This window comes from Squalius cephalus, assembly GCF_949319135.1.
Source record: "Squalius cephalus genome assembly, chromosome: 21".
NCBI lineage: Eukaryota > Metazoa > Chordata > Actinopteri > Cypriniformes > Leuciscidae > Squalius > Squalius cephalus.
Window position 1 is genome coordinate 17,397,994 of NC_137142.1, and position 14,176 is coordinate 17,412,169.

A 14,176-nucleotide genomic window follows, 5' to 3' on the forward strand; every position below is an offset into this window, starting at 1 on the left:
TGTTTAACCAACACATCTATTTTGTGTTCAAATAATATGATAAAGGTTGGTTGACTTAACTTGGTTTGTTTAGATGGAATATAGGTGGCATGATAAAATCATGTTCATCCAATGAATTTTTTTTTTGAGTGTGCAAAGAGTTCAGGCACAACACAATAACCACTCATCCAAAGTGGTCTGCTCAGGTCAGGAACAGACCCGACTGTATACAAAGTCTTCAAAAGCCCTTCGGAGATGATGACACACACACACACACACACACAGTGTGTGCAACTAGTTTATGAGGGAGCAAATTCACCATTTGGAGCCACTTTAATACTTAATAAGCATAATGAGGCTGAACATAACGCCTGACTTCAGAGCTTAAAAAATCATAATGTGCTGTGAAACTTAGATGGCACTAACAGCACACTCTCTATCAGACACACACACACACACTACTAAAATAAAGAAAGCTCTTTGCTCCTATTTAAATAATGCATACCAGGGCTGATCAATTGCTTTGCCTCTTCTCAGCATCTCTAACATATAAACTCCATTACTTAATTCTTAGACACACACACAGAAAGCTCATCTAAATAATGCCTTCAACACAAACACATGAAATGCCCACTCAAGCTGCCTATTCAAGGCTGCTCAATACTCATCTTTCTTTCTCCTGCTCCCCCTAGCGTCCACAGTAAGTACAGCATGATGGAAGCTGGAAGGAGAGAGAGAGAGAGAGAGAGAGAGAGAGAGAGAGAGAGAGAGAGAGAGAGAGAGAGAGAGAGAGAGAGAGAGACAAGCTCCGCCCCCAGATGACATCAGTGCTGTGTTGAAGCAGAGCTGGAGGCAGATGCAACCTCACACTTGTAGTGAGCTCCAGGCAGCTGACCAGCTCTGCCAACTTCTCTATCTTGTCTCTCTCTCTCTGAGCCAAAGGAGTGTGTGTGTGTGTGAGTGTGTGTGTATGTGAACAAGTGTGTGTGGAAATAAAAACACACCCAGCTATTCGCACCATTGCTGCTACTGAGCCTTTCTGACACTGGGCTCGTTTTTGGGATTGAAATCTTCCATCGTATTGGATTTATCCTACGGACTGACTTTATTCTTTGAGGATATTCTTTTTGATTTTCCTTTTTGAATTATTGCTTTGTCAGGTAAGTGTATTTTGTCATGTGTTTCCCCCTTATTTTTGGGCTGTTTTAACCCTTTCCCTTATGTTTTTCATCACCCTGAGGTTATCAAATACCTTCAACACGCATAGAGAAAATTTGCATCTGCAGTCTCACAAACCTTCACATTGTAGACTTCACTTCTAAACTTTAAGATCCAGTCATTTGTTTGCGATGAGGAAAAATGGGTTTTATTGTGTTTTATTTAAATTGCAGGCAGACCCTTAGAGATTTGAGGGGGGTGCAATAGCAATTTAAAATCACAAGTACAGTAGTCATGAAATTCAGCAGTAGGCTATAGCCCTCCATTTGCCATTTAGGATTCAACGTGCATCTCCAAAACAATTTTAAAACAATAGTTAGTTTTTTTTTTAAATAATGGCATAATTTAATAACCTTTATGTTGTTTCAAATCTCTATGACTTTCTTACCTTGAACACAAAACGACATGTAAAAGAGAAATGTAAAGGCTCAGTCACCATTCACTTTCAATGCATCTTTTTTCCATATAATGAATGTGAATGAGGCTGTCATTCTGTTTAACACCACATTTTACAAAGGATTTTGTTAAGTCATATAGGTTTGGAACAACTTGGAAGCGAGAAAACGAACGAATTTTCATTTTCATTTGTGGGTGAACTATCCCTTTAAGTCTCCATTCCGCTGCCGCGAATAAACGCACTAAGGACGTACAACTTAAATTGTATTCTCACCATCAGCACTCTATATCAGTTAACCTGCTATAAAGATCTTTAAAACATCGTTTAGAAAAAAACGCAATGCATATTGTATTTTTACCGGCTGCAGTCAACAGGAACGTTTAAACTTCACGCGTTTCGTCTCAAATCTGTTCTTGTGTTAGAGGCTTATCGCTACTGAAACGACCATACGTCGATTACAAATGAGAAAATATATATTAATAATGGCTAACCTGTGCTCTAAGAGCGTGATGTGAGAGTGATTGGAATAAAGAATGGGCGAATCGGGGATGCGGCGCGTGACACTCCAGTAGCCTACACTGCGCGCGACGCGGCAAAACTAGAACTCTCCCATTATAGAAGCCGCTTGCAGCGCAGACAGCTTCGTTGATTATGAGGGTCGCGTTCTAATTTGGAATACTAACGAAAACTCAAAAGACTGAGATTGGAGCGCAATAAATTTGCGCCCTGTGCATTTCAGTAAGAGAGTGAGTGTGTGGCGCTGGCGCAGTAAAGCGATCTGAGGCTGTCAGCTGCTTCAGGATTTTCCCATCAAACGAATTTCCCTTCTTTTAAGTAGACTTCCAAGTTATCTGATAGATAAGCTTTCATATCTGTTAGGCAGAAAAAGTCAAGATTGAAATAATAGTTTTGTGCAGATACAGAGAGAGGGACTATGAGATGACGATAAGAGCCAAAGCCTTCAGTCAGAGCTGATTAAATCAGTTTATAAGACTACTAGGCTATAGTAGACGATTCACATTGGACAAGTTTGCAAGAAAATGTACTATGAATCCCTAAATGCCTACTTTTAAGTGCAAGTTGTTTTCCCTAGCTTTGAGCTTCATCTGTGATAAGACATAGCCTACTATGCACTAATGTGTATTCAGAAAGGTTAGTTTCTTAGCACGATAATAGCAGAGAACCACAAATGGTCTGTTTTGACTATGTAAGGAGGGTGATAAAATTAACTAACCCATTGTTCTTTGTTGGACGTGTCAAAGCACTCTGTGGCAGTCTTTTTCGCTTGCATAAACAATTTTATCAGTGATTCACAAATACCACACCTCCAAGCTTTAAAAGACGTAAATACCAGTCTCCTTTAAGATACTAATAAACAGCAATGTAAATTAACCAACTTTCTAGATTTTAATACTAAAATATAAGCATCCAGTGTATGTTTACCAGCAGCCAGGCAGATAGCACTCTTTGTTTCAAGCCATGAATGCCGGAGGCTAAACCCAGTGGTCCGTGGCATTCACTCAGAGTCAACATGAAATGGTCATGTCTTTCAGGCCTTCAGAAAAAAGTCTGTCACCCTTTTGTGCAGACGACGAAAACAAATCATCTAGTAGAATTCTCCTCATGTCGGCAGCCAACCTCTGACCTCAGTGAGGCCATTCTATAAATGTACCTTGTAAAAACAAGCCTAGAAGTTAATTTTCTGAAGCATTTTTAAAAAATAACTTATTTGTAATGCTTAAGTGGAAATATACTTTTCTGAGGACAAATTATGTAACAAACAGAAAACTAGGACTGAATTTTAGCTTTATTACGGATACAATTTACCCCCTTTGGAGTGGAAACAAAAAAGGTGTGCAGTAAATCAACCCATCCCTTTTTGCCCTTGTCCAGCAACTGCTGCCCCCTGTACCCTGGCAGGGGGTACATGTGTGGTAATTAAAGCGCCAGTTCAGCCTCCAACTGTCTGTGTGTATCTGCATGCACAGGCCTGATACAGAAGCACTTACCACCCCCAAGTGGGGAAAACAGTGCAGCTGCCACAGACCACTCTCTTTTCAGTGCAGTACAAAAGAAAAAGACCCCCTGTCTCCCCTAGAATCCACTCTCACTGCCTGAACGCCAGCCAGGGACAAACCTGCGGATCATCTGCCCCAAAACCACACACAGAGGGGAGCCACTAACACAATAGCCTGCTCTTAAATTAACGGTAAAGCCGTGCCCAAACCGTTCTTCTCGATTCCAAATATGTAGGCAGAAATGTTTCATCTCTCAGCCCACTAGGCTCAGAGAGGCATGATATAGCTTCATGGACATAAGATACATGACAAAGAGAGGCATTTAGTTCAAATCCTGCCTGGGGTTTAGAATCTATTATCTATTGAACACAAGAGAGCTGTTTTTCATAATCATAGCCCAGGACCTTCCAATAAAGACTGTAGTGCAAATTTAATTTCAGCCTAAACGCCTCTGTTCTTGCATGGGTAGTGATCAAATGTGACAGCATTTTTGGAAACTAATAGAAAACATCAATTCTCAATTTAAAAATGATGCATAATACAATGTTTACCATCTAAAGGTTTAGCCTAATTTCTCTAAAAATGCAGAAAAATTCACATATAATCAAAAGCATTTTTATAATAATATAAAATAATATTTGTATTTGATATTCCACTTTTCATATTAAAATTATTCAATATTCCTGAACAATTTTCCAAAACAAAAATTCTCTGCACTTCAATGTTGCATAATCACATTTAAATACTTTTGTTTTTTTGTTTTTTTGCTTTTGTTTACCCATTTCTCAGTGCCTCAACCCTAGTGTTCTAAACTCAAGACACTAAACGAGCAAAAGGTATTTGGCTGTGACCATTTTAACCAGGATGCTTGATTGAACATAACTTCGAGCAGAGCAATGGAGCAGAAGCAGGCCTAGCCATTAGAACGATCTTCTAACGGAAAATGTGGCCTATTAGAACGATAGTGAGAGGTGCCCATCACATTCAGTGGCCTTTCTTCTCTGGCTATGAGCAGTGGGTGGGATAGGGGCTGGAAGAATTAACCAAATGTGAAAAAGCTAATAATTCTAAGTGAAAGAAGTTCAGTAAAGCAGAAAAGCGAAGGCCGGGGCCCTTATGCTTAACTTGAAATGAACAATGGACCACTGCCACTTCAGTGAAATCTGAGAAGCCAGGGGAAAAAAAGAAAGAAATGATAATGCAGCCAATCATCCAGCTAGATCAAGGTTTGCATGACCCATTGAGACAGCTGGCATGACAAGCTTAGGTGAAGTGTAAAAAGTAGATGCCCTCCCTTCTTTTCTGTTTGACCTTTACGACCATAACATAATACTGGCCCACATATATTTCCCAAAACACCTGTGCTTTTTATCAATGACTCCTGAGTAAGATCTCAGCTGAAATATCACAAAATAAACAGCCACCTGTGAGTGAACCCTTCAATTTTCAGGGAAGTATTTTGGCAGAAAAAAAAACCCAATGGGGCTTGTTTCGCCAACTTCCTTTTGCCCGCTCCTGTGCCAGGAAGTGATTTACATTGGGTACAGTACATAAAAAGAGCAATTCCATCTCCACATAATTTCACAGTCTGTTATTTGTCAGACTTTTAGAAAAATGGCAAGCTACTTTACACACATAATTCTCCAAATCAATACAACATTTTCTCAGAACAGTTGAAAAATTGCATGCCGATCTTTAACCAACTATTCACCATTCCTGCAAGTACTTATTTTACTCTTCAATAAATCTGACAATCATGAAGCAAATGTTTCAGCATTCAACAAAAAGAAAGCAACTTAGTCTCTGTCAGCATACTGAAAGCTCACCGTCAAATATCACCTGCCCTTAAAGAAGAGTCACAGCTGCTGTTTCCAAGCCCTCGTTAATCTACTAATACAATAGTAGGCACATGGAGCACTTAGGCTCAACAGAAGGATGGGATGTACTATTAGACCTTGTTGGTGAGACCTGTTAACAAGTAACAGGGCCTTCAAATTCCCTAATCTCTCCTTGTCACTCCCTACAACTGTTTTAAAGTTGCCTGACATACCCCAGCATGTTTTACAGAAAGGTTACCATCCACAGGTCAGCAGAAGGGTTTCAGGCAAGGGCACAAACCATGGTGATGGCTGTCAGTTGGAGAAATGTATATTGTCAGTCTGTTACAGGAAAGGTGTACCGTGGGAAATTACAGTATGGAAGGTGCAGCACGGACATCTCTTTAGGGCCACCGGAGGTGACTTGCATGAAGAGCCCATTTGGGTATTCATGAGTCTGCAAGACATAAAACTTGTTCATCTTACATGTACATTTTTGAGCAGTGCGAGGGCGTTGTGTTCAGGTGCTGTCGGGGCAGCCCAAGGGACCTTTGGTGGCTGCTCGACACCTCAGCAGCAATATGCTTCACCATGACTCTTTTTCCCTTCACCTTCTCCTTCCAGAGCGTCTTCAGCCACTTTGAAAGCTCAGCTCAGTGGAGAACGTTGCCAGGCAGGAGGGAGCGGTCTTTGGCCATTGTAGCACGGCGCAAACCGTGGTCGCTTTTCTTATGCAAAGGAATTCTTTTCAGCCATCACCATAGAGAACACTAGAGGGGGGATGTTAGGGTTAGTGGCACACAGAACAACGCACATGGTTATCCTGGCAGCACAGGCTTAAGGCAAGGAAAAAGAAAGGTTTTTATAAAAATCCACACAATATCTCCACTAATCCAGGTTTCACAAACAGTGTCCACTATCAAAGGACTGCAGCCCAGGGGCTTTTCTCTGTGGTCATTTACCCAGAGGCAAAAAAAATCCCCTGATATACAGAAACCCAATAAGCTTAAGGGACTTTCAAATTCTCATCTCAACCACACACTCCTCTTATTTTTCCCTCACTTCAATCTGATAAGTCTCAAATGCAGTGAAGCGATCTACATGCCATAACAATCCATAAAAATCCAATCCATTGTGGTGTACGTTTTATGTAAGGTCTAAACTTTGAAAACACAAGCTAGAAAGCTATAGGTTTACGTCAATGTATTGTCGATGGCAATGTGAAACTGCTCTGTTTGAAGGACAGTGGCCAATTGCAGCTGGCTGCATCGCTGTCTGACTCAATCTCAGCCTTGGCACTATCATCTCAGAATTAAATAAACGCTGCCTAACAGCATATTACACAAAGTCAATAACTCATTCTCAACGAGGCCACGTTCCTTTTCCGGTGTCATGACGTATTCAGATGTCACATGCTGTCTATAACCAAAGAATCTGCTCTTATTGACATTTTCTTTTCTCTCTATCCTTGTTGGTAGGAAGTTCAGCATGTGAGAGGGAGTGGGTGTCTGCACGTCAGGCACAGGTTTGTGAAACAAGAGCCAGGGAGCCAGAGTGCTACAGCAGCACAGGAGATTCTGCTTTCGAGCCACGAGGCTGGATACTTTATTCATGCTCCTGCCGGGAGTGCGACTACAGAATTCGGGGCTGACTTTGGAGCCTGACTTCAGAACCGAACCACCCTGGATTTGAGCCCAGCGTACTGCAGACGGACAGAGGTCTTAAGGCCATGACCAGTCTGCTTTGGGAGAGACAGGAGCAGTTCACTTCTCAAAGAGGACTCTCTGTTACAGACAAAAGGGTCTGATTAGGAACCACAACTTAAAATAAAAGGATTCTGCTCTCTTTTTTATTTCCTTTTTTTTTTGTTTGTTTTAGTCTTTTTTTGTAATTAAAAATTACTGAAATTGCATGCCTGTGCAGGAAAAGCCTGCCTGAGGTCTGTCTGGAAGTGGAGCTGCTTGCTTTATAGGTTTATCTACCATGGCAAAGCCTTTGATTGCATGAACTCTGGACGCTGCAATACAAGAAAGGAGGTCAGCGGTACAAACAAGGATCAGTTCAGCAAATACCAGCCTGGTCAGGATATAACCAAAGAGACCCCTTTGACAAGACGGACAAACATCTCCGGAAAGAATAGAAAGGAAGGTTTAAAGCCTCATTGGATTTGGGGTGGCAGCAGAGGATTAACTGGCATTTCTAAATCAGGTATGACAAATATGGATGTTCTTGCTGTGCCTTTTCTTCTAAAATACATGTGCACAAACAGAGGTAATGAGGAAAATGTGAAATGAAAGTAATAAATCAAAAAAGATTATTAAAAAAGTTCACACATTAATTGCCAATGGAAATAATATAATAAAATTACATAGTATATAAAAACTATAAATACAGAAAAATAAAATATGTAATATATAATGTATAAATATTATATGTAACAAAACAACATAATATTTATATATAATATATAAACAATGTAAAAACATTATATATTATCTTATATAACAATGGTTGAAATAATTCACTTTTCATTTTCTTCCAAGTTACGAGCCTTACACCTTTTGCAAACTATGATTCTCTGAAATGTCCTACAGGGAACAAAAATCTTGCACACAAAAAAAAGAGGATAAAAACAGACAAGATGATTTTACAATGTTTAATCAACAAGGCCTGACTTTGTTCAACCACCAGTTTTCAGCAATGAAATGCAGTCTTGAAATGCACTGGCTAACAGCAGAAATGTGTAAAACAACAAGAGCCAGAGATTACATTACACACAGCAAAAGATAAAACCTCTCACACACAGGCATCTCATTCAAGGAAAGCTAGCAGGTTTAAGGATTTGTTATCTACATGCACAGCTGATTGGGAATATCCTTCCACTCAAATTAGACTTGCTTCTAAACCTCTCCTTTTCCTCTTATTTTTCCACTCTAATCCCTCTTTCTTTTTTCAGTACTTTGGGGTTTTTTTTAGATACAAATTATTTCAATCAAGATAAACACCCAAGGCATGTTTCGCTACCATGTTTTTTTCATTTGTTCATGTCATTGGAAATGTTAATAGCCTCTTTTCATTAATTCAACAGCAGAAATATAGTATTATTTTTCTTAAATTGAATCTTTACAATGAAAGAGGCGCTGCAGGCACTGTACATAAAACAGCAATTAGAGCAGGACATTGCCTTTTCTTCAGACTGCATGGATTTGATTTTTTCTCTTCTTTTTTTTTTTTCTTTCTCCAAGGGCAACAACCACAAAGAGGACATTAGCAATGGCAAGCAATTACAAGTCCTTCTTCGTCGTCTTCATCAGAGCTGGGCTTTTGCTTGGCCTGGCCAATCCATTGGTGACCTCAGCCTCCTGTCCCTCGCAGTGCCGTTGCGATGGGACTTTCATATATTGCAATGATCGGGATTTGACTTCCATCCCTTCGGGCATCCCAGAGGACGCTACAGTACTTTTTCTTCAGAACAACCGCATCAAAAGTGCAGGGATCCCTACGGATCTACAACGGCTAAACAATGTTGAAAAGATCTATCTGTACTGCAACAATCTTGATGAGTTCCCCACCAACCTGCCGCTGAATGTCAAGGAACTTCATTTGCAGGAGAACAATATACGGACTATCACCCATGCCTCCCTGGCACAGATTCCCATTATTGAGGAATTACACCTCGATGACAATTCCGTGTCAGCCGTCAGCATTGAAGAGGGTGCGTTCCGGGACAGCAACCATTTGAGGCTGCTTTTCCTGTCCCGTAACCACCTCAGCACCATACCTTCCGGTCTGCCAATGACTATTGAGGAGCTTCGCTTCGACGACAACCGCATCTCATCCATATCAGAGGTATCCTTGCAGGATCTTATAAACCTGAAGCGACTAGTTTTGGATGGCAACCTATTGAACAACAGGGGCATTGGGGAGATGGCATTGATGAACTTAGTTAATCTGACCGAGCTCTCATTGGTACGAAACTCCCTGACATCCCCACCCTCCAACCTGCCTGGCACAAGCCTGGAGAAGCTAAATCTTCAAGACAACCACATCAATCACGTACCAGCAGGTGCCTTTGCTTTTCTGCGACAGCTGTACCGCTTGGATCTGTCAGGCAACAACTTGAGCAGTCTGCCCATGGGTGTATTTGACGACCTGGATAACCTTACCCAGCTGCTCTTGCGCAACAACCCATGGTACTGCAACTGCAGGATGAAGTGGGTACGTGATTGGCTGCGCACTCTTCCATCTAAGGTCAATGTGCGTGGCTTCATGTGTCAGGGTCCCGATAAGGTCAAAGGGATGGCCATCAAGGACTTATCCACAGAGCTGTTTGGCTGCTCGGATACCGAGATTCCACCCACATTTGAAACTAGCACAGTCTCAAACACTTTGCCACCCTCTCGACCCCAATGGCCCTCATACGTAACTAAAAGACCTGTGGTTAAGGGTCCAGACCTTGGAAGAAACTATCGTAGCACAACGCCTTCCAGTCGTAAGATCATCACAATAAGTGTTAAATCCAGTAGTGCTGAGACGGTGCACATATCTTGGAGAGTATCTCAGCCCATGACAGCCCTGAGGCTCAGTTGGCTAAAGCTGGGCCACAGTCCTGCATTCGGATCCATAACTGAGACCATTGTCCAAGGAGAGAGAACAGAGTACCTGCTCACAGCTCTGGAACCCGAATCCTCTTATCGGATATGCATGGTTCCCATGGAAACTAGTAACATTTACCTGTCAGACGAGACACCTGTTTGCATAGAGACAGAAACTGGCTCCCTGAAAGCATACAATCCCACCACAACCTTGAACAGAGAGCAGGAGAAAGAGCCTTATAAAAATTCCAATCTGCCTTTAGCTGCTATCATCGGAGGAGCAGTGGCCCTTTTGGCCATCATCATGCTAGCCCTGGTGTGCTGGTACATCCATAGGAACGGCTCCTTATTTTCCAGGAACTGCACATACAACAAAGGGCGCAGGCGGAAGGACGATTACGCTGAAGCTGGAACAAAGAAGGACAACTCCATCTTGGAGATTAGAGAGACCTCTTTTCAAATGATTCCCATAAATCACATGCCTGTTTCAAAGGAGGAGTTTGTGATACACACAATTTTTCCTCCCAATGGCTTAAGTCTTTACAAGAGTCCACACAGCGAAAACAGCATCAATAACAGAAGCTACAGAGACAGTGGAATACCAGATTCAGACTACTCTCATTCATGATAGTGTGCGCGGATTACAAAGACATTTTATTGCTAATGAAAGACTTGGAGGCTGCTTGGTCTTTTGCAAAACACTGGATTGAAAAGACTGAGAAAGCATTGTTATGTACATTTGCCATATAATTTATATTTAAGGACGATTTATTAAAAGGAAAAAGGTTCCGATTGCAGGCCATCACTGAACCGTCGGTGTATGCTGCCACAAACTGCAATTCTATATTTTAGATATTTGTAGTCATTTGTACTGTACTTCCTTTACTTATGGTTTTAGACCAATTAAAAAAACGTTGTGCTCTACTGAGATATGATGACTTGTCAACTGTGAAAGTGGGTTTTCATTGCTGTGTTGAACAATCAGATATTAGAAAACCATGTAGTATAAGCACAGGTCAAAACTATTGCTATGTTGCTGTCAGTGAAAAAAAAAAATACAACAAAAAACAAGGCTGCGGGAATATAGGGCATAGTTGATCAAAGGAAATAAAGACACAAGTGTTTTGTTAATTTTAAGGAGGGCGGGGACTGACTTACTCCGGTGTCACAGAAACCTCTGGGTTTCTTTAGGAATACTGGTTGCCTGTTTCAGAACGCTGCCAGGCTTTACATCACTCCAACGTTTAGGAGGCAGATATCTATTACTTCCTCTCTGCCCTGGAAGAGGAAGCAACACAGCACAGAATCCTAAATCCTTTGCAAACGAAGCACACCGATCAAATGAGAGGTTATTTTGCAGTTAAATCAAAGCAGATGTGCTAAAACACAAGAACAGAACTAAATATCACTTGTTCGGCAAAGGGAAACAGCATTTACCATATCCCTCAGTACAGTTAACCACGTCATGTAAACGTTGCCCTCCAAAAGGAATATATTGTGGGCAGAAAAAGTATGGCAAGAAACACATTTGGGCTCTTTTCTATTTGGAATATAAAGTGTCAACTATTTTTTTGTTCATATAATTCTTATTTGTATTTTTGTTTTCTAATTCAAGCCACTTTTATGTTGCCACAGTTAAATTGTTCTTTACAACTGAAGACCAAAGTGCATTGAATGCCCTTTGGCCAGTCTTGTATGTGCCTTGATCCAATGCTTATTGTATTTAGCTTTTTCAAAAAAATAAATCAGTGACTTAACTTTTTTCATACACACTTGAATATGATAGGATATTGGTCATATTGCAAAATAAAAGTGGATAAAACCCCAACTTGATGGCCTCCTTTTCCCCAAAAGAATGCTTTCCATTTATTTTTAATCCCTCTAAACTTTGCATACACCATTCCGGTCCTCAAAAGTCTTCATCTAAAGCAGTAGTGCCTAAACTGGGGTATGAGTACCCCAGGGGGTACATGAGATGACAAAGTGGGTATGCAAACAAAATGCTGACTTGTTTTTGATTGATGCGGCATTAATAAGTGCATTACATGGTGACAGTGTGTGCGTGTGAGAGACAGAGTGAGCACAGGTTTATGCAGATGTATTTGGAGGTTATGTTTTGCTGTTGGCCCTCTGCAAATATGCTTTTGACCAGCATCAGCTTTTGATCAGCTATCTTAAGTTCAAAATCCCTCTTCATTGGTTGGAGCTTACTGCTAATTATTTTGCGCACAGTAAAGCATAAAGTTTGGAGAGCAGCATAAAGTTTAGAGAGAGTCTATATACCTGACAAATTATTCTAATAAATATAAGTTAACGTTGCCAAAATGTCAAAAAGACAGTCAAGCATATCTTAATTTTCCATATCCATGAGTAAAGATGATGGTGTTTGATCAAAAGATCCCGAAGCTGGAACTACCAATACTAATCAGGATAGCGTGAGACACAAGCAACAGGAGTTAGATCAGTCAGAATCAGAAATTGATGTAATGGAAAAGGCAATGACTTCAAAAGGTGAGAGAGAATATCACTGATCAACAGAATAATATTTGGTCTCAACGTAGCTACATACATGTTAGGGCCATGCAGAAACCTATGAATGATGATCTTATAGTTGTGCCATCAGCGTTTAGTGACGTCATTGTATGTTCCCGGGAAAATTTAAGTTGTATGGCAAGTGTCGGTCACAGTGCCTTTTAGAGTGTTTTCACACCTGAAAGTCCGCACCAAGGTCCGAACCAAAGTTCATGTTTTGATACATTTTATACATTCGGTAAGTTTTGGTTTGGTTTCACATTGCAATTATGCGAGTGCACTAAAGAACTTTACATGACATACTTGCGTCCTGTTGTCATCATCTATGTGGGCTGCATCTTGACATTGATTGGTTTGTAAACAGACCTGCATCTGACGTCAGCCTGTTGTCAATTCGGCGGGAAAATTTGACAAGAATGAATGAACAGACGCATATCGTTGCCACTATTCTGATATTATTATGGAATTACTACCTGCAGCACCAACTATACTCGAGGCTAGTTCAAATTCGCCAAATGTTCGTCCTCGTTGTGCGAACATTTTATTGTCGCCGGCAGGAAAGGAGGAGAAGACTACAAGCAATCCTGCGAGAACCACCGGAACTTCCGGTAAATGATCTGAAAGTCCGAATCATATAGAAAATGCTTTCATACTAGAAACGAACCAAACCTTTGATCAGTTTGATCCGGACCGAGACTACCTCTTTTAGTCTGACCAAATTTCGTCTGTTTGGTCCGGACCGTGGTCCGGGGGAGGTTTCACACCTGTAATTTTGATTTGGATCAAACTGAAAAGTCAGAAAATCCGGACCAAACAAGGTAGGTGTGAAAGGGCCTTTGATCTGACAATTATTCATTTAGCACTGTTAAGCACTGGTTCATGGTACCTTTTAAAATGGGGTTTTAGCACTTACTAGCATGAAGAACAAATATAGACACAGACTATAGACAAGATTTAAGACTCAAACTATCTTTGGATACAAAAACACCCTTTGGGAGTTTTTAAGAGGGCAAATACTGTCCCTTAATGGAAAAGGTGTGACTGCAGTCTAAATAGAAGAGATGGGGTACGCAGAAGGATGTTAGATGCCTCGGGGAATGCCACTGTAAAAAGTTTGGGAACCACTGATCTAAAGCCTACTGAGGCTTCTTACTAGTGCAGCATCTACTTGGGGCTCCAAGTGCTCTTTTGTGTGGTTAAGCCACATATGACTTATCTGATTGACCCAAGTGGGAAATATCAGTGAGTACAGAACAGAAGCTAAATGAGGCCGTTGGAGAGATGCTGTGCTGGATTTTGATGCTCCTCGTGACCACAGAGGGAAATGTATGTATCTAATGACTATAGAATTAGGTTGACGGCATAGCTCAAATCACAGTAGGAATCTCACAGGTGGCTTGCATGTGCACGTGTACGCATCAACACAACATATATGTGGGCCATGAGTGTGTGAACGCACACAGATGAATACACATCAATGCACACGCCCTGAGATGTAATTACAGGTCAGGGGAGCCTCTAAAAACAGCAAGTCTGATCCAAACCTTAAGTATACTTCAACAGGCTTGTGTACTAAATATACCACATCAGCTAGAAATTAAAGTAAACACTCTCTGTGAG

The 14,176-nt window shown here is 41.0% G+C and overlaps 2 protein-coding genes across 2 annotated transcripts in view; one reads left to right on the plus strand and one right to left on the minus strand.

The window, feature by feature from the left end:
- The window catches only part of macrod2 (mono-ADP ribosylhydrolase 2), a 569,941-nt gene that overhangs the window by 457,259 nt on the left and 98,506 nt on the right, over positions 1 to 14,176 (minus strand). The gene's annotated exons all lie outside the window — the stretch shown is intronic.
- flrt3 (fibronectin leucine rich transmembrane 3) lies at positions 829 to 14,166 on the plus strand. The gene is made up of 3 exons (XM_079856270.1): positions 829 to 1,139; positions 6,908 to 7,637; positions 8,675 to 14,166. The coding sequence occupies exon 3, from the start codon at positions 8,703 to 8,705 to the stop codon at positions 10,650 to 10,652; it is 1,950 nt and encodes a 649-aa protein (XP_079712396.1). The 5' UTR covers positions 829 to 1,139; positions 6,908 to 7,637; positions 8,675 to 8,702; the 3' UTR covers positions 10,653 to 14,166.